This window comes from Cydia pomonella, chromosome 6, assembly GCF_033807575.1.
Source record: "Cydia pomonella isolate Wapato2018A chromosome 6, ilCydPomo1, whole genome shotgun sequence".
NCBI classification, from domain to species: Eukaryota; Metazoa; Arthropoda; class Insecta; order Lepidoptera; family Tortricidae; genus Cydia; species Cydia pomonella.
Genome location: NC_084708.1, coordinates 19487931 through 19509192, shown reverse-complemented (window position 1 = coordinate 19509192; position 21262 = coordinate 19487931). Strand labels below are relative to the sequence as shown.

Here is a 21262-nt window from a genome sequence, read left to right as displayed (position 1 = left end):
CAGTTCCACTCATATTACTGTTTCAGTATTATCTCTTTATTCATCTTTCATCTTAGGTGACGAGGTTTTTTACAACATGGATATAAAAGTAAAATATAAAAACACATAAATAAACAATACAAAACACATATAAACACATTGTAAAAACATAACCTATGGTGCCGCCAGCAGCGGAGCAGGGCCCAGAGAGAGGAAACGCCAGACTATCTGCGCCGTGTCCAAGACCACCGCCTTCTGCATGGCCTTATCGTTTCAATATTATTATTCTCTTAAAAAATCAGCCCAATCCGAGTCAGATTCACACATTGTACCAAAGGGAACACGCACAATAGTAATTAATAGGTAATTTGCAATCGACACGAGTTGCAAATTACCTATTCGCACGTGCATTCTACAACGTTTTACAGTACATATGGCCCTTAATTTTTTTAACATATGCACGTAAATGCTTATTCCCGCACTAGCAGTATATTTACTGTACATTTTTTTAACAAATTTCAAATTTTTGTTCCCAAGATCCAACATGAATGTGTTTGACCGTTTTACGTATCATTTTTAGGGTTCCGTAGCCAAATGGCATAAAACGGAACCCTTATAGTTTCGCCATGTCCGTCTGTCTGTCTGTCTGTCTGTCTGTCTGTCTGTCTGTCTGTCTGTCTGTCCGAGGCTTTGCTCCGTGGTCGTTAGTGCTAGAAAGCTGAAATTTGGCATGGATATATAAATCAATAAAGCCGACAAAGTCGTACAATAAAATCTAAAAATTTAATTTTTTTTTGGGTACCTCCCCTACACGTAAAGTGGGGGTGAATTTTTTTTTTCGCTTTAACCCTAGAGTGTGGGGTATCGTTGGAAAGGTCTTTCAAAACTAATAGGGGTTTTCAAGAAACATTTTTTGATAAAGTGAATATATTCGGAGATAATCGCTCCGAAAGAAAAAAAAAATGTGTCCCCCCCCCTCTAACTTTTGAACCATAGGTCCAAAAAATATGAAAAAAATCGTGGAAGTAGAGCTTAAGAAAGACATTAAATGAAAACTATAGCGGACATGATCAGTTTAGCTGTTTTTGAGTTATCGCAAAAAGTTTTCCCTTCATAGTAAAAAGACTTACTTTAATTAGGTACTGATTATGCAAATTTGCCTATTTGTTTAACTCGGGTGAAAGGTACCATTTACTACACTTTAAGCTCCAGTTTAGCTTATTGTGACGGGAGAGTAACTACGGAACCCTACACTGAGCGTGGCCCGACATGCTCTTGGCCGGTTATTATTTAGTCGTATGACCAATAATAACATCGATAAGTAAGTCATAGATTAATAATTAAAATATGTAAATTCTACTTGCTGTAATTTACCGGGAAATTTCAAGAATGAAAATCAATTACAAATCCGACCATAATATCTTTATTACATATATTAAGTATTTCGTGGTAGCTATCTTTTTATACGATGTTTAAAATATCTATAACGTTAAGGTAACATCGATAATAGACATGTCGATATTTGATTTTGTCAATCACTTTATTTTGCCACAAAAACTTCTGTCTGGTCATGATGATGACCTAATAAAATAACCAACTTTAACTCTCATTCTTTATTTGATTGCTAAGTTAGTTGAATTAAAATAAAAAAGGGTACTTATCGTTTGCGTGCAAACAAATCGAGGACTTCTAAAATATTTTAGCAACTTTATCTAATCATACAAAACGATATACTCTTTTATTGTTTTGTAAAAGCAAGCTGAAAATCGCGGTAAAATGTAGCTCTAGATTATCCCCTCTTTTAAGGCCATAAAAATCGTAATCTTTCCCCTTTCATACTGGATGCCCTTTAGTTTTTATACTGAAAGAGATAGCAGTTGATTAATGGTTCCTCCTCTGATTACAGTTTTGCGTTCACGGGCAGAGGATGAAAAATTACCCTTATATCCTAGACAATACGGAGTCGACAGGCTATTATTCTGTCTAGATTGTTGTTAAAATTAATTAGTAGTAAAAATGTTTTTACTCGTTCTCTCTCCCAGTAAATATCATTTCGCCTCAACATATCAAATAAGCTTAGGTACATGCTGCAAGTAAAAGCCTTTTTTACAGCGCGCAAATTACAATAATTTTACAAATTTACAAATAACTAGTGGTGGGAGAAACCAAACACAAAAATGTTTGTCTCTTAGAATGCTAGAGTAGCTTGGGACTTCATACACCGCACTTGTTTAAAAATCTAACGACGTTCTTTTGTAGCAATAATCACTATTAAAACTATTTTAGGCCTAGCGTGGGCGTTAAGCTTCTTTACATAATAACCTACTTAAAATGTTGACTATGTCAAAATAATTATTCAATATCTAGTCATGATTAATTATTTAATGTGTTTATGATATGAAAATTCTCACAAAATACTCCACATGTCAGGATAGGAGCATAAATTTTAACATTAAAAATACCTACTTTGAGTTCGAGAGTTATTTTTGGATCAGTTTATTACTCTGCATTCAAATTATTTATATCTTGTTATTGCCTGCAGGAATCGCCTAGAATCCCCGTATAATGAGGACTGCCGTAGTGCCCGTAGTACGCTTCAGGCGACAGTGCACTATTTATCTCCTCGAGAAGCAAACCTCCCCTCCCCGCTCTTTAATCTATTCCAATTAGCTCTGGGAGCCGGGTTGACGAGAGTGCAGCGATCGTGAAACACGATAAATTGGTCTCAGACATAACCACTGCTACCTACTAGAGTAAGTGATTATGTGGGCATGTATTCTTCTTTTTACAAATCTAGACGTTAAAGTCAGAGTGGTATCAAAGACAATTTGAAATAGAGTTGGATTGTCAAAAATATCTTTGTAGCCACAGTAAATTTACTGCCATGATTAAAACTTTTAGAACGCTATTTAACTTTGATCCTTATTCTTTGACTGATATGTGTAAAATTTGTTAAATATTAAAAAGTGGCGCCATCTAATAGATCAAAGGCCAAACGTATGCCGGCATTATTTCGTTCAAGCATTCATAAGTTGTTGACGGCAGCGCAGATATTCATTGGCGCGAAGCAGTAGTTATGTCATATTTCCATTTTTTAAGCCACTTGATGATTACTATACAAAATAGAGTCAGCGTTTAGTGTAGGGGGAAGCACCTGCTTAGAAGCGTAAATTGTTTTTTTCTTAGTATCACGAGATGGCAGACCCTTCAAGACGGTCTTTTAGTATTGTTTCTTCTTCTCATGAAGAACATGATTAAATCAGTGATTTGAAGCAAGCAGTAAAATATATAATTTTACCGCATTATCTAATCATCTACATATTATGTATTTACTAAATCTGAAACTGAGTATTAAGTATAATCTCTACCGACTAAATATTCGATATCTATTTCCCCCAGGGCATAGTAGTTAAGTTTTCTTAGGCATCGATTGGTAACTAGCTTATTTCTGTAAAATATCATCTTTTGGTCTTTTACATTAGGAGAAGAAGTGTTGAGCAAACAGTTATCTTAGGTCGAAAAAGGGGTAAATTTTGGAATAAGATATAATAAGCTGGAAACTCCTATACACCTTCATTATGGCGGCCTAAAAGTTGTCTTAAAAGTAACAGAAAATCTCGTGCAAGCAATGGAAGTTATTCAAGAACAAAAGTCACAGATATTTTACGAATGTCAAGGCTTTTATAGTTCCATGATATTTATGTTTAATATTACAGGTGAGGTAAAAATACTTTGACTCACTGAGCTCGGTTTTGTTTAAAAGCTTACGTTTAAATTGTACTTAGATTTCATGTTAATGCAATGGCTGTTTTTGCCAACAAAATATTGTTACCGTAAAATACCGCTATAAATTTACGTTTAAATATGTGTTCAAAAGGCGAAAGTCTTTGAATAAGTAATACATATTATTATTGGATAATATAATTATAACATAACCTCACAGTAAAGCTTACTTAATGAGGTTCGTGTTAAAGCTAAATAATGAGAATGACGAAATATAAACATCCTTTAAATATATCATCGTAAATATGAATAACGAAAAAAAATTTGAGAAAATCTTATGAAATGTGTGGGATATGGTTATGTACATATATATTCGAAATGAAATTATTTTTTATTCAACTGCGACTTTTAGTCGTTACTTTACAGGAGTATATCCTTCGTGAACGGAGAAGTCTGCAAATGTAGCACAGACGATGCAATTTGGTCGTGTCTTTTCCAGGCGGGTGTTAAATTGACGAAAAGAGAGTGCAGAGGTCGTATGATGCGGCGAGTAAACCCACCTTGTACCTATTTATTGTAGCATGCAGTACCTACACTGAAAATCATATCTCGGGTGTATTCTATAATGAATGACCTGGAAATTACAATTTAGCGTATTTGATATTTAATAAAAAATATAATTCAAATCGTAATATATAATAATAATAATAATATCTACCTACCTAATAAATTATTTTCATACTTCGGATTACTAATGTTTGGTGGGTATAGTTCTGTTAACTGATTACTGATGTTGTACTGTTTTTCATAGTGAAAGAGATTTTGGTATAGACGCGTATTTTCAAAGTAAATTTCCTGCCATGTTTCGACACAGGACTTTAACTCTTAGAATGACATTTGGCTGTTTGACCCATGTTCTTTCAATGATGTTAAATGTCAAACGGTGTCGCCATCTACTCGAGTATAGGCCGAAGGTATATCGCCATCTATTCGAGCATAATTCTTATTTTATTTTTCGAGGCACGTTTTTTTCTTAGACTATTTATCTTATAGGGAGTTATAATATTATATATGTCCTTGGTGACACATAATTATCGCACATTGGTCTTACCACGATCGATACCAAGTTAGTCTTATTAGGGACAATGCAGACATATTTATACTGTTGATTACTTCAGAAAGCGCTTAGCTGGTCACTGCATTGTACCTATTAAGACTAGACATTCGTTCATTTCCTCCCCTACTTACGTACTCTTTTCGCTTATTACCTACCTCACTATTCAAACACCTGCGCGATATCATTCATTATCGTAAATTTAAAAAAATATCATATCAGAATCCACCATCCGGTCATTTGCAGCCCTAGGTCCAAAGCCGCTACTGGAACCTGCATCAATTAATATCATCATCATACACATCTCGCATTCATCATCCCACAACATACTTGAAATTTAAAAAAAAGACGCTGGGTAAACCTCAGTGTTTTTTTGTTTTGGTACATTCAACAGCATCAAAATAGCTAAGCGGACGAGGTTTTTAAAACGAGAAGGACCAATCGTACCAAAGGAAATCTTTGGTTCAGTTAACGCCGTATTTCATCTTCTACAACGGCCACTGGCCACCGGCCACCTATACGTGGCTGCAATTAAATCTTCCGAGTTTTTTTTTACATTTTGTATTCAAAGAATCCGTAGCCAGCTCTATTTATATTTAAACTACCTACTTCGAAAATACGGAAATAAAATGACACGAAGATTTCCCGGGCATATCTGCGAGTGGCGGGCTCCGCGGATATTTTCCTCTGCAGATAACAATTTGGAAACGTGAAAATAGTATTTGCAAAAGCAGAACTTTTAAAATACAAAGGCTTTGTTTGCGTTATAACTTTTAAGTTGAAATGTGAATTCAATAATTCATGTTTTCGTTTGACATATAATGTTTTTAAGATTAAAATCCGAATTGCAATTTGTAATTAGCTAAGTTTTGGTTTCAGATTTATAATAAGTACCTCACAAGGGATTAGTGTTATCATTATCAGATGGACATTAACGTTACCATTTTGCTAAGGGTTTCCAGAAAACATACACAAATCTTAAATTTATGTAATAAATAACACCAATATTTAAAAGATTTTAATTTGAACACCTTAATATTTTATTTTCTAAACTATTTTTCTTAATTTACTTGGCAACCTGTAAAAGCTTGCGTAGAAATAAACTACGGGCCGATTTCTATTTACACGTTTATTCTGTAATCAAAGAGAAAGCCTCGTGGATCAATGATTCAGTTTTATTTGTAGAAGCGACAGGAATATTGCGCCAGATCCGAAACCGAATAAAAAAATGGAAATGCAGTGACCATTGAAAAAACCTGTTATAGATAAAGTACTACATATACGAAAGCGAAAAGCTTTTATCTTTATCCCGTATTCTTCAATGATACGTATTTGTTAAAGTACACGTTTGATTATCTTACAAACCGCAGGGCTTGCGATAGATCTAATAAGTATGGTACGACCAAGGAATTTAAGTTCAGTACCATTTCGTACCTACTTACAGCGATAACAGTATAAGGCCCCCAGCGACTTTCATATTGATTTTCACTGTGATAAGGTACGAAATGTACAAACGCGTATCATTGAAAATGGTTACCGAGTGGGACCCACGGAACACCACAGACCACAGGTGCTGGCCGTGGTGCAGGCAGACCGAAAAGAAGATGGCGGGATGATTTGGACGTATTTTATCCGGATTGGCGGGAAACTACAAAAGACAGGGTTAAGTGTGGAGAAAACGAGGGGAGGCCTTTGCCCAGCAGTGGGACACCAAATTAGGCTAACAAAATCGAATGGTACTGAAATTAAATCCTTTGACTGATTAAAAGGTAGCTGTAAAACTGGATGGTGTCAATTGATACTATTGGCAGAATAATGTGTGATTGTCTAAAATGTTTCTACATCCCTTGTTACTTTACAATTTATTTAGTCTTATCAAAATGTTTCATTGGATTAAGCGGATTAGTCAATAGCATACAATTTGGACAAATCTCGCATGTTAGTTTGTATCGAATGATAAGGAAATAGGCCCCCGACTCTAGTTTGTCTTTAAATTTAAAAAAAAAACTACTGATGCGTGGCATGCGTGAAAAAGTTTTCATTTAACGCCATTTGACTTACAGTTTATATTTTAATCAGTTTGTATAAAATGAATTTATTTTGTTGTTTTTAAAGTAACTATAGCAAAAAGATATTTCGGAGACGCCACCACATATCCGCGAGTTGCGGCAAGAGAGCAACGATGACCCAACGGTGGCTGTAATTTGGGTTAGTAAATATATCATAGAAGATTTATAATATGTGTGTAGACAAAATAGTGTATGTAACTGTACATAATTAGGCATTAAAACACTCGTGTGGTCTTTTTAAGAAACTTAAACCCACACTCGTGTATATTAATGCCCTTTATTATGCAACAGTCACATAAATTACTATTAAATGCCTGAATAGTGCTCTTAAGAGGACTTAAGAGCATTAAAGAGATCCTACCTCTAAGGATATTCTACTTATTTAATAACCATCAACTTCATTCAATTCAATTTAAATTATTTCCATTTTTTTTTATTTACTCAACTTTTGGAACAAATCATTTGATTAAATATACACATATTACATTGTATAACAACGTTTTCATTCCTCGCATTCAAGCGCGCGCGCCGGCGACCCTGCCGAAGAAAGGACGCACCTCAAGGACACTTTTCGAAAATGAGCCAATCAGGAGAGAGCTGGCGTCGCCCGTGCGACGCCATCTTTCTCTAGGCTAGTTGCGGAGTTAGTTGCTAGACCGCCGCGTTTAAGTCATGACCGTGTGTTTAAATGTCATAATTGATGTGAAGTGTAATCGGCTTATTAGTGAATAAACCTAAGTGCTCTATATTACATTGTGTTATTTGTTAACCTAGCGACAGATTTCCTTAACAACTTTCAGAAGTGCGATCTCAAGTAACCCGCGAGTGAATAAAACTAAACTGTCGCTATGGGTAAACACAAACACAAGGAGAGAGAGTCCAAAGAGAATCGGCTAAGGAGGAAGCTATTAGCCGAAGTAAATTCACGACGGTTGGCCGAGCGCCTCCAATGTTTGGAAGACATTGTATGTGGGAAATCGCTCGGGCCGCCAACGAGGCGCCCTCCGTGCACTGAAGACGGCGTCGTTACGCCGCCATTACCAGATATGCACCTAGCTCAGGATTCGACCACGCGGGCAACGGATGAACTGTGCGCGTGGGCCGTGGAGCCCCCTGCAGCGCTTAGCACGCAACGAGCGGCCATGCCGGCGACACCGGCGCCGATGAAGAGTACGCCTCATAGCACAGTGGGGGTAACGAATAGGCTTCCGCTATGTGAGGCCGCCTGCGCCGCCGCCGCCGCCAGGCCCCTCACGCGATCGTTCACTTCGTGTGCGAGTGCAAGTGCAAGTGCAGTAGGTATTATGCCGCAAGTTCCTACCGGCAGTGCCGCGGCGCCGCCACCGCCATCACCATCGGACTTTCCGTATGTACATTCAGAAACTAACAATAATAATATAAGATATGTAGGCCGTAATGATCCGATACCTGAATTTGACCCAAAATCGTCTCTCCTTACGATGGAAATATGGATTCGTAAGGTTGAAGGCCTTTCAAATATGTACGGGTGGGACGAAAAGACGCTTGTATTTAACTGTTCGTCGAAATTGAGAGGGTATGCTCGACGTTGGTATGATCAGTTACAAGACTTTAATTTGTCGTGGGCCGATTTTAAAGCTAAGTTACTCACAGCCTTTCCTTGTCATAAAAGTAAATTAAATATGATGCGTGACTTAGTTAATGTAACTAGATCTCCCGACGTCGATTACCTACAATTTTATTATGACAAATTAGCTTTAGGTAACGCGTGTGGTATCTCCACGGATTTAATCACAGAAGCTATAATAGGTACGATCGGTAGCGAGCTTGTCGAAATTGGTGCTATTTCCGCGGGATGCCGCGATCCTAACTCGTTGCTTAATTATCTCTCATCGTTACAACGAAACAATTCCGTTTCCAACTTTAGGCGTAACAGTGGCGGTGCTAATAATAGCCAACAAATGAAAATGACATGTAATACGTGTAAAAGACGCGGACATACTGCATCGCGTTGTACTTATAAGATTCGTGACAAAAATGATAAAGCACCTCCTGTGTGCTCGTTTTGTAACAAAAAGGGACATACGGATAACGTTTGTTTCATTAAATTGCGCAAATGTAGTTATTGTAACAAGACGGGCCATTTTAAGGATGAATGTTTGAAATTTAAAAGTCGCAACACGAACGGTGGTGTAACGACGACGCAAACGGTCCGCGTAATGCAAACTGCAAGCGACTCAGCTTCAAAATATTATATGACGGTTAAGGTGAATAACTCAGATGTTCCCGCTTTTATAGATTTTGGTAGTTCATGTGTTACTATTACGAATTCGCTTGCAAAGGAATTAGGTTTGACAACTCAACCTTTATGCAACGTCAACAGTGTTATTAAGGGTTGGGGTGGGGGGCGTTCTGCACCCCTCGCGGAAGCTCTAGTAACCATAACCGCGGACGAGGCTACGTGCGAAAATATTAAATCGTATATTGTGCCTGATAACACGCAGGATATAGGTATCATTGTTGGGCAATCCTTCACTGAGCGCCCTACGGTATATGTTATTAAGACGCCTACATCTCTGCGTATATTCAACGCTAATTATTTGACGGAATTACCTAGACTGTGTGATAATGTTGAACGCGTTACCCTGCATGCATCGGAGGAGTCAAAACTGTTACCCGGTGTAAATAAAATTACATTATCTTGTTCCGAGTTTGATGGGCCTATACTTGTACATGAGTCAATGCATCTTAAACCGCGATCTGAGTGTTTAATTCCTCAACACACTACTGAAATAGTTGATGGCCGAGTAGTGCTGAATGTTGTCAACTTAGGCTCCGAGTCGATTACAATACGGAACAATGAGTGTGTAGCGCGTGCAACTGTCGATAATTCTGATCTTAAGTACCAGGTTGGACAGGATTTAGATCCCAAGGTCAGGGCCGAACTTGAATGTTTGTTATCGGAGTTCTCTGACTGTTTTTCTGAGAGTGACCAGGCTATCGGGAAGTGTTCGGTAAAAATGAAATTAGAACTCACCGACACTAAACCGATTTATTACAGACCCTATAGAATGTCAATTGAAGATCGTAACCAAGTACGCACTATAGTCAATGATCTCTTGCAAAAGGGGGTTGTCGAGCCGTCTAACTCTCCTTATGCTAGTCCTGTGATATTAGTGCCCAAGAAAACAGGCGAGAAGCGTATGTGCGTTGACTACCGGGCACTTAATAAGGTAACTAAAAAAGAACGATATCCACTTCCTCTCATACAAGACCAGCTAGATAGGTTGGCAAGGCAACGTGTGTTTTCATGCCTTGACGTTCTATCCGCTTATCACTGCATACAATTAGAAGACGAAAGCAAGCAGTTTACTGCGTTTATTACACCTGACGGCCATTTCCAATATACTCGTATGAGTTTTGGTCTCGTCAATGCCCCGGCAGTGTTTCAGCGAGCGATCGACGAGATACTAGGGCCGCTTAAATTCGAATGCGCCACTGCTTACCTTGACGACATACTCGTATACGCCGAGAATTACCCCACTGCATTAAATCGGTTGCGCCAAGTTTTAGAGAGATTGCGTGATGCTAATATGACGTTGCGTATTGACAAATGCTCATTTCTAGTCCCGCGGGTAGAATACTTAGGTCACGAGGTATGTAACGGCGAAGTCAGGCCTGCGGAACATAAAATAAAGGCCGTTCAAGACTTTCCCGTACCAGTAAACGTTCACCAATGTAGACAATTCATGGGCTTGGCTAACTATTTTAGGAAATATGTTTGCGGTTTTGCCACAATTGCTCGTCCTATTACGACTTTAACAAAGAAGGACCAGCCTTGGGTTTGGGGTGACGATCAACAACGCGCTTTTGATAAGATAAAAGCTGTACTCGTCAGCCGACCCGTCCTAGCGATATATAACCCGGAATATGACACACAAATACATACTGACGCTTCCAAGGTTGGCCTAGCAGGTATTTTACTTCAAAAACAGCCGGAAGGTACGTGGAAACCAGTCGCGTATGCCAGCAGACAAACTACTCCCGCCGAGCAAAAATATCATAGTTTCGAGCTTGAGACTATGGCCGTTGTTATGAGCTTACAGAAGTTTAAAGTTTACGTAAGTGGTATCAAGTTTGTTATCGTAACTGATTGTAATGCTTTGCGCTGGACTTGGGAAAAACGTGATTTAAATCCGCGTATTGCAAGATGGTGGTTAGAAGTTCAAGGATTTGATTTTACTGTTGAATACCGTGCCGGGACATCCATGAGTCACGTGGATGCACTGAGTCGTAATCCAGTCGGTACTATAATGCGTTGCGTGGAAAAGGATCTCATTGAATGCTTGCAACGGGAGGACGAGTCAGTGCGTTCTACGATTGAACAACTTAAGGATGAATTGGGTAACGGAAACAAAAAAGGACTGGCAGTTGATTATGTTGAGGTAGACGGTGTTCTTTTTCGAAAGGTAGACGGTACAAACAAGGTCGTTGTACCAAAGCAGTCACGTTGGTCACTAGTCCAGTCGTTCCATGATAACAATGGTCACGTAAATTTTAAGAAAACGTACGACGCCGTGAAGTCCAAATACTGGTTTAAGCAAATGCGTCGATTTATTCAAAAGTATGTCCGAGGGTGTATATCCTGCCAGTATGCAAAAAAGCCTACTGGTAGGCAGGTAGGTCTTCTCCACCCCATCGATAAAGTAGCGTTACCGTTCCATACAGTGCATGTCGACCACCTCGGTCCGTTTTGTAAAAGCCCATCGGGGAAGATGTACATGTTTGCACTTATTGATGCATTTACTAAGTTTATATGGATATGGATGGAGGCGGTACGTGATACCAGTTGCGCTAACGCTGTAAAAACCTTAGACCAATTTATTAAGACCTTTGGGTTACCTAGTCGGGTTATCAGCGATAGGGGTAAGGCTTTCGATTGCCACGAGTTCAAAAGGTATTGTGCTGAGCGACAGATAAAGCACGTCATGAACGCCGTAGCTAGTCCTAGGGCGAATGGGCAAATAGAGAGGTATAACCGCACTATATTGGATGCACTTGTGGCATACGTAGGTGACGACCAGAACAACTGGGAAAAGTACTTGCCTAAGGTCCAGTTAGGATTAAACTCTAATATAAATGATACCACAGGTAAATGTCCTTTAGAGCTCCTGTATGGGTTTCGACCACGTTTAACTGGCGACTTGAAAGGGGTTAAGGAGCGGTAAGCTTGTGCCACGCTACGACGGACCGTTTGTAGTCACCAAAGTACTTCCGAACGATCGCTAGTAGTAGGGATGTGTGCGTTCTGGCTCAGCTTTGGAGGGTCAAACAGTCCTGGTTTTGGTTGATGACCTTTTTTTTAGCAGCCACACTGAGAACCTCAGGTGTTACTTGGTGTCAACAAGTGGGCGGGGTGTTGGTTCAAGATGTCGCTCTCCTATTGGTCGTTGCGGTAATTAGTGGTTCTAATTAGCTAATGACATTCCATTAATTAGGCCACACCTCCTAGTTGAAGTTATCAAGTGGGCGGGGTCTTGGTTCTGGATGGCGCTCTCCTATTGGTCGTTGCTGTCATTTATGATGCTCATTCCTTATTACATCGTAATTACATAATTCTCGATGGGACTCTGCTATTGGGTAGGTAATTAATGATTCCCTAACTGCATCCATTAATTAGGCGACATTGCTCATTTACGAGTAAACTGTTATGAGCCTTTCATATATTCTTAGACCAACCAACAGACGTTTCTCAGGGGTCACGGTTCTAACCTAACCTAACCTATCAACAGCGGGTCACGGTTTAAACCTAACCAACCTGTCTCTAATGCCATCGAAGTTCAAATCAAACCTAACCTAATTTTATTATTTTTAGAATACTTCAAATATCTAGTTTTATAAATATTCTCGTTCATTACAAAGTTGAATGTTGAAATCTCTATTTCACACAATGGAATTTTAATGTGACTTTAATGTATGTATAATCTACTTAGTAATTGAGCTTATCATAATTGTTAGCCAAATTCCAATAACACGTATTTAGAAGCAAAACAAGTTATCAATTATCAAACAAGACTTTGTATTGAAACAAGATTTTTAATGATCAAGAGTTGTATATATAAAGACCTACGACGATTTCTTTTTTATACTACTATCGATTGACCCACGCTGTACTCCTACACCAGAAGGCATCAATATGTCGGTAAGTCTTCAATTATTAACTACAAATATTGTACATGTTTTTCTAATGTTAAGATTTTAAGAACTGTGGTAATCACGAAATTATGTAAATTTACAATTGTGTAACACATGTTTTGTTTTTAAATACAGAACTCCCCATCAAATGTCTTCGACGGCCAAGACTATACATTTAAGCAGTACTATTATCCAGTGTCAGATGCAGAGGACAGCCTAACTTGTGTACCAGACGAGCCGGTGAAGCGAAAATTAAACACACACTCAAATATCGATGCATTCTTTGACCAGCCAAAGATAAAGAGGAAGAAAAACGTGTCTTCCACTGTAGGAAAAGGCTGTAAAGGGGGTGGTATATCATATATATCTACAAACAAAGACGATGGTACGAATTCGACACATCTAATCAAAATAGAAATATTTGATATGAAAAAACTATCCAAAGTTTCTGATACAACTAAACACTGGATGTTTGCGGATGTGCGTGCAAAATATTTCGTGATGGAAAATGAAACAAATAAGCACTTACAGCAAGCTAAAGATCTCATTTACGGAATCACGAAGGAGATTTCCGAATCCGACGAGTGTAAAAAGTACCATTTTAATTCAAAAGTCTAATCACTGTTGTCTAATTGTATTTTTGTAATTAGAATATCGATTTATAATATAATAAACAAATACTATAGAATATACCAGTTTATTTATTTTTTATAAAAAAAATGATACATATTTATTTCTTCCCTTACCTTCTTCATTATAAGACGTGTTTTTTACCCTCCTCGGGAAAATAAAAAAATAATGATTCATTTTTTGCATCCATTTACAGCCATTGTTGCTGGCCCCAGTAGTTGTGGGAAATCACATTTTGTAACAAGTTTTTTAAATAGTATCAAAGCAGTTTGTAATCAATCATTCCAAAAAATTGTGTGGTGTTATGATGAAATGCAGCCATTGTACAATTTAAAGAATGTGAATTATAATCAAGGTATTCCAGACTTGGGTATGTTTGATGGTAAACAACCACAACTGCTTATTATAGATGATTTAATGAGAGAATCCGATGGACGGATAGTTGATATTTTTACTAAAGGGAGTCATCATCGAAATATAAGTGTTTTTTACATAACACAGAACCTATTTCATCAGGGAAAAGGGCAACGTGATATATCATTGAATGCTAACTACATTATTTACTTTAAGAATCCGAGAGACAAAACTCAAATAAGATATTTAGCGAGACAAGTTTATCCAGAAAACTCGCTTTTTGTTGAAGAAGCTTATAAAGATGCAACTAAAGATGCTCATGGTTACTTAATGATTGATCTTAAGCAAACAACAGATGATAAATATCGATTTAAAACAAATATATTACCTATTACATCATACTGTACAGTCTATGTTCCAAAAAAGGGCTTTAAATAGGACTTACATCAATGGTTTTAGTCATTCTATAACTATGCATAGGAGAGTTATAACACATCAAAATTTACTCAAAGCACTACACACTTTAAAGCCAAAATATCGAAAAGTTATATTAAAAGCCTGTAGTGATGAAGAAATAAATGTTATTTGTGAATGTATTTATAACATTTTAAAAGGTAAAATATCCCTTCCTGAAAACGAGAGGACCCACTTGAGTAAATACAAAAACCTTTTACGAAAACTAATATCAAAGGGTAAAAATAAAATACGTAAAAATATAATTGTACAAAAAGGTGGGGCATTCCTTCCCATAATTTTAGGAGCGGTTATTAATGGTCTGTTAAGCTCGCTAATTAAATAAATATGCAGCACACAAAAAAAATGATACTAGTTGAACCAGAGTTAATTGATCGACTTAAATCAAACAATGGCTATATCTCGGAAAATGCTGCATCAAGATTAGATGGTGAAATGCAAAACATTATAAATAGTAATTTGAATGATCGCGAAAAATGGGCACTATATTCTCAAGCTTTACAAAGATATCTACATGCTATCGAGGAAAATAGGAGACCACTCAAATTATCTATATTAGCTGATACTGAAGATGAGTCATTAAAGTTGAATGAGCCCGTTGTACCATATAAAGAAGAAAAACATGAAGATCCTACGATAGTTTTAAATCCCCCTCTACCAGATGTAGGTGAAACTCCTCGGAGGTTAAGTACATTCACTACGCAGTACTCACCATCTTACATGCTTAAATTAATTCCTAAGACTTATAAAAAAAGAGGTGAAGCCTTGATTGATTTTATTATAAAAAGTAAGCCTAAAATTTGGTGGAAAGAGGGGGGAGAAGTGGTTATAGATAATGAAGTTATATCAGGCAGTAACATTTTTGATCTTATAAGTGATACGGTAAGACCACTCAAGCGCATCAAACCATTGGGGTGGGAAAGATTTGCTTCTACTTTAAGAGAATTAAATATTCCCTTAACCTATGTTGGTAATCCAAGCTCTTTAGATTATATAAATCAGCTATCCGTGCATAAATCAGCAGAAAATCATAAGAAGGAAGAATTCAATGCTTCAACGCCAAAATCAATTAGATCTAAAGATATATCCAAAAAACAATTGAACTGGGAAAGATGGAACCCATACAAGACATAGCTAGAATATACTACGATGTTTCTCATCCTGCCGGTTTTAGTAGTGTCAACAAATTAGCAGAAGCCATGCGTGGAAAGATGAAGCGAAATGAAGTAAAAAATTGGTTGCAGTCTCAAGAAACTTACACACTTAACAAGCCTCTACAGAAACGGTTTCAAAGAAATAAATATATTCTGTCTAATTTTAATGAACTTTGGCAAGCTGACTTAAGTGATATGCGTAGTTATAGTAAATATAATGACGGGTACAAGTATATTCTGTGTGTTATTGATGTATTTAGTAAATATGCCTTTGCAAGAGCGATGAAGGATAAAAAACCTGAAACAGTAAAAACCTGTTTCGATAACATATTCGCAGAAGCTAAAGTTACCCCAAGACATATTCAGTCAGACAAAGGTACTGAGTTTGTTTCAAAAGTTACTAAGGAATATTTTAAGACAAAAAGTATTAATTATTATACAACAAATAATCCTGATATTAAGGCTAGCATTGTAGAGAGGTTTCAAAGAACTTTAAAGATGAAAATGTGGCGTTATTTTACCTTTAAAAATACCAACAGATATATTGACATCTTACAAGATTTGTTACATTCGTACAATCATAGTTTTCATTCAAGCATTAAAATGTGTCCAAATGAAGTCAATCATGATAATATTATGACAGTTTGGCGGAATTTATATGGCAAAAAAGAAAATAAAATACATGTTACTGAACATCCTTTGCTTCAAGTTGGGGATCATGTTAGGATAACTAAGCATAAACATATCTTTCAAAAAGGCTATGAAACTAACTGGAGTGACGAAATATTTGTGATTGATACTTTTATAAGGAGATCTCCCTGGATTGTTTATACTTTAAAAGACTTAGAGAATGAACCAATTACTGGTACATTCTATTCAAAGGAGCTGCAAAAAGTATTTTATGATCCCACCACCATGCATAAAATAGATAAAATAATACAATCCCGTCGCATTGGTGGCAGAAAGGAAGTGTTAGTCAAGTGGAAAGGTTATCCCAACAAATTTAATAGTTGGATCCCCGCATCAGATATTGAAAGAATATGACTGATGACAGTTTTTATTTAACACTGTTGAGCAATAGTTCAATTTCATACTATCCAGAAAATACGACTGCAAACTTTTTAACTAAGTTACCAAAAACTATCAAGTTGGAGGGTGAATGGACTGTTGGATTAGTAGAGTTTCATTATCCATGTACAATGTTTAACGTTCAAGAACATGAAAATATTCTTTACATAAAAAAGAAAGCGCGCTTGCAAGATAGTAATGATGCAAATCAAAGCCCTAACGCAGGAAGTGATATAATTGTAGAATATAAATCTCACATACCAGCAACAACATATGATAATGTTAACAACTTTTTAATAGCTTTTAATGAGAATCCCTTGCTGAAAAATCAAATAAAAATAAGATATGATGATATATCGAAACTTGTAACAGCCACTCGTACTAATACAGATTTATTATCTTTAATTGTCTCACCGCAATTAAGTCTTCAATTAGGGTTTGAACCAGGAACAAATATAGTATCAAAGCCAATTGGTAAATATCCTATCAATTTATATTTAGGATTACCATCACAGATTTTCATTTATTCGGATATTATTCAACCACAGATAGTAGGGGATGTTATGTCATCTTTAATACGCATTATACCACTTGATCCAACTAAGTACACTTATGGAGCTTACAAAATGCATGCATTTTCACCAGCTCACTACTTATCCGTTATGCGCAGAGAGTTTGATACTATAGAAATAGATATAAGAACAAGCATTGGCAATCGAGTACCATTCCAGTTTGGTACATCCTGTGTGAAACTACACTTTAAGCGTATAAAATGAATCAAAAAAACGTAAATAACATTTGTCCATATCAACATTATTACTCACATCAGGCAGGGTCTGGCGTTGGAATAATATATAAAGGTGTCTCTCATCAGCGTGGACATGGAATTGGAAGTTTTTTGGGGGGATTATTTAGATCCGTTTTGCCTCTATTGTCAAGTGGATTTCGAACTGTAGGTAAAGAAGCATTAAATGCCGGTGTTGGATTACTCTCTGATATGATGAACTCTCATCCTTTGGAGGACTCATTAAAATCACGTTTTAAAGATGCCAGTTCTAATTTAAAAAGAAAGGCCGATGATAAGATTGATTCTCTAATGAGTGGTTCAGGGTATAAAAGAATAAGGAAAGCAAGACATTCGGTCATTGCACGTAAAGCACTACAAGGAAGACGATCTCATAAATCAACTAAACCTAAATTTGAAGATATTTTTTCATCTTAAAAAAAAAAAAAAAAAAATGGCCTTCATACATAATCATTCATGTGAATGTGCTAAGTCCGAGTTGGACTTGTTTGCTCTACCATCAACACAAACAAGCATTGAAAGTGGTCAATGGATTCATTACAAACCGATTTCATCATTGAGTGATGATGGACCAATTGAATTCCAAGTACCTGGTACGGGAGATGACTATATCGACTTATCTCATACTATGCTCTATATAAAAGCTAAAATAGTATGCTCTGAATCGAATTCCATTAAAGCTACAACTCAAATTGCACCTATTAATAATTGGTTACACTCGCTCTTCAGTCAGTTAGATGTGTATTTAAATCAAAAACTTGTGTCTCCACCAAATAACACTTATGCATATCGTGCATATATAGAAACATTACTTAACTATGGACCTGCAGCTAAAACCTCTCATCTCACATGTGGACTGTGGTATCAAGACACTCCTCATAAAATGGATGCTACAGACAGTACAAATAAGGGTTTTTCTAAAAGACAAGAGTTAGTTAAAGTGAATGAAGCGATTGACATGATTGGCCATTTACATGGTGATATATTTAATCAAGACAAATTTTTAATTAATGGCGTAGAAACGCGTATAAAGTTAGTACGAAGTAAGGAAGTGTTTAATCTCATGTGTAACAGTGAGGATGAAAAATTTAAAGTGTCAATTTTAGACGCAAGCCTTATTATTCGAAAGGCTCGTATCAATCCATCTGTTTTACTAGCACATCAAAAAGTTTTAGCCTCGACTACTGCTAAATATCCTATCACTAGAGCAGAAGTTAAAGTTTTAACAATTCCAACTGGAATTCAAGGTAAAACGTTAGATAACATATTTCTAGGACAAGTACCTAAAAGATGTATTATAGGGTTTGTAAAAAATTCAGCATTTAATGGTAGTTTCACACAAAATCCATTTAATTTCGATAATAATGGAATAAACCTATTTAGTTTATATGTTGATGGTCAGCAGGTACCATCAAAGACATTGCAGCCCTCATTCAGAGAAGGTTTATTTGCATCAACTTATCATACTTTGTTTTCTGGAACGGGTATTCACTTTTTCAATGAAGGTAACTCGATAGGTAGACAGGACTATGAAGGAGGCTACTGTTTACTAGCTTTTGACTTAACTCCAGATCTTTCAGCCAGCTCAAGCTCACATTGGAATTTAGTCAGACATGGTAGTGTGAGACTAGAAGTTCGTTTTGATACAGCATTAACAACAACAATTAATTGTATAATTTATGCTGAGTTTGATAATGTTATAGAAATAAATAAAAACCGAGATGTAAATGTCGATTATAATAGTTAATTACTGAATAAATAAATCAGACAATAACTTATTTTATCATATATGTAACATAGCTCAAGATGGATACACATGAGATTCAACACTATATGAATAAAATGAATATAGCCTTGGAATCGAATGTATTTGCAGCCAACAGAATGCCAATGTTTGTTCAACTACCTGTTTTCATAATAAGCAACTTAGATCCAGATTTTAAACCTGGCTCACATTGGATAGCCATTTACATTGATGTCAATGGTGTTGGTGAATATTTTGATTCATTCGGTCGAAAACCAGAAGGTTATCATAAAATGTTCTTGAAAAGAAATGCTAAGAAGTGGTTCTATAATCACCAAGAACTGCAAAGTTATTTAACATCGGTTTGTGATTTTAAAAACAAAAAATGTTAAAATGCATGATTTTATTAATGTTTTTTCCGCTGTAAACAGAATAAGTAATGATGTTACTATATGTCATATGTTTAGAATATTATTTGAATAAATATAATATGATAAAAAAATGTGATTTGGTTTTATTTATAACTACACACAATATAATAAAGAAATAAAACATCAACATGTATAAACTATATATTTTTATTCACAATTAGACAACAGTGATTAGACTTTTGAATTAAAATGGTACTTTTTACACTCGTCGGATTCGGAAATCTCCTTCGTGATTCCGTAAATGAGATCTTTAGCTTGCTGTAAGTGCTTATTTGTTTCATTTTCCATCACGAAATATTTTGCACGCACATCCGCAAACATCCAGTGTTTAGTTGTATCAGAAACTTTGGATAGTTTTTTCATATCAAATATTTCTATTTTGATTAGATGTGTCGAATTCGTACCATCGTCTTTGTTTGTAGATATATATGATATACCACCCCCTTTACAGCCTTTTCCTACAGTGGAAGACACGTTTTTCTTCCTCTTTATCTTTGGCTGGTCAAAGAATGCATCGATATTTGAGTGTGTGTTTAATTTTCGCTTCACCGGCTCGTCTGGTACACAAGTTAGGCTGTCCTCTGCATCTGACACTGGATAATAGTACTGCTTAAATGTATAGTCTTGGCCGTCGAAGACATTTGATGGGGAGTTCTGTATTTAAAAACAAAACATGTGTTACACAATTGTAAATTTACATAATTTCGTGATTACCACAGTTCTTAAAATCTTAACATTAGAAAAACATGTACAATATTTGTAGTTAATAATTGAAGACTTACCGACATATTGATGCCTTCTGGTGTAGGAGTACAGCGTGGGTCAATCGATAGTAGTATAAAAAAGAAATCGTCGTAGGTCTTTATATATACAACTCTTGATCATTAAAAATCTTGTTTCAATACAAAGTCTTGTTTGATAATTGATAACTTGTTTTGCTTCTAAATACGTGTTATTGGAATTTGGCTAACAATTATGATAAGCTCAATTACTAAGTAGATTATACATACATTAAAGTCACATTAAAATTCCATTGTGTGAAATAGAGATTTCAACATTCAACTTTGTAATGAACGAGAATACTTATAAAACTAGATATTTGAAGTATTCTAAAAATAATAAAATTAGGTTAGGTTTGATTTGAACTTCGATGGCATTAGAGACAGGTTGGTTAGGTTTAAACCGTGACCCGCTGTTGATAGGTTAGGTTAGGTTAGAACCGTGACCCCTGAGAAACGTCTGTTGGTTGGTCTAAGAATATATGAAAGGCTCATAACAGTTTACTCGTAAATGAGCAATGTCGCCTAATTAATGGATGCAGTTAGGGAATCATTAATTACCTACCCAATAGCAGAGTCCCATCGAGAATTATGTAATTACGATGTAATAAGGAATGAGCATCATAAATGACAGCAACGACCAATAGGAGAGCGCCATCCAGAACCAAGACCCCGCCCACTTGATAACTTCAACTAGGAGGTGTGGCCTAATTAATGGAATGTCATTAGCTAATTAGAACCACTAATTACCGCAACGACCAATA

General features: G+C 36.3%; 3 protein-coding genes across 3 annotated transcripts in view; 1 reads left to right on the top strand and 2 right to left on the bottom strand.

The window, feature by feature from the left end:
- LOC133519218 (cell adhesion molecule Dscam2) overlaps positions 1 to 21262 on the bottom strand; it is a 245798-nt gene that overhangs the window by 114125 nt on the left and 110411 nt on the right. The window lies entirely within an intron of this gene.
- Positions 12159 to 14261, top strand: LOC133519219 (uncharacterized). Its single transcript, XM_061853213.1, has 2 exons — positions 12159 to 13066; positions 13195 to 14261. The coding sequence occupies exons 1-2, from the start codon at positions 13061 to 13063 to the stop codon at positions 13675 to 13677; spliced, it is 489 nt and encodes a 162-aa protein (XP_061709197.1). The 5' UTR covers positions 12159 to 13060; the 3' UTR covers positions 13678 to 14261.
- LOC133519220 (uncharacterized) lies at positions 19851 to 20792 on the bottom strand. The gene is made up of 2 exons (XM_061853214.1): positions 20502 to 20792; positions 19851 to 20373 (listed from the first exon to the last, which is right to left on the bottom strand). The coding sequence occupies exons 1-2, from the start codon at positions 20505 to 20507 to the stop codon at positions 19891 to 19893; spliced, it is 489 nt and encodes a 162-aa protein (XP_061709198.1). The 5' UTR covers positions 20508 to 20792; the 3' UTR covers positions 19851 to 19890.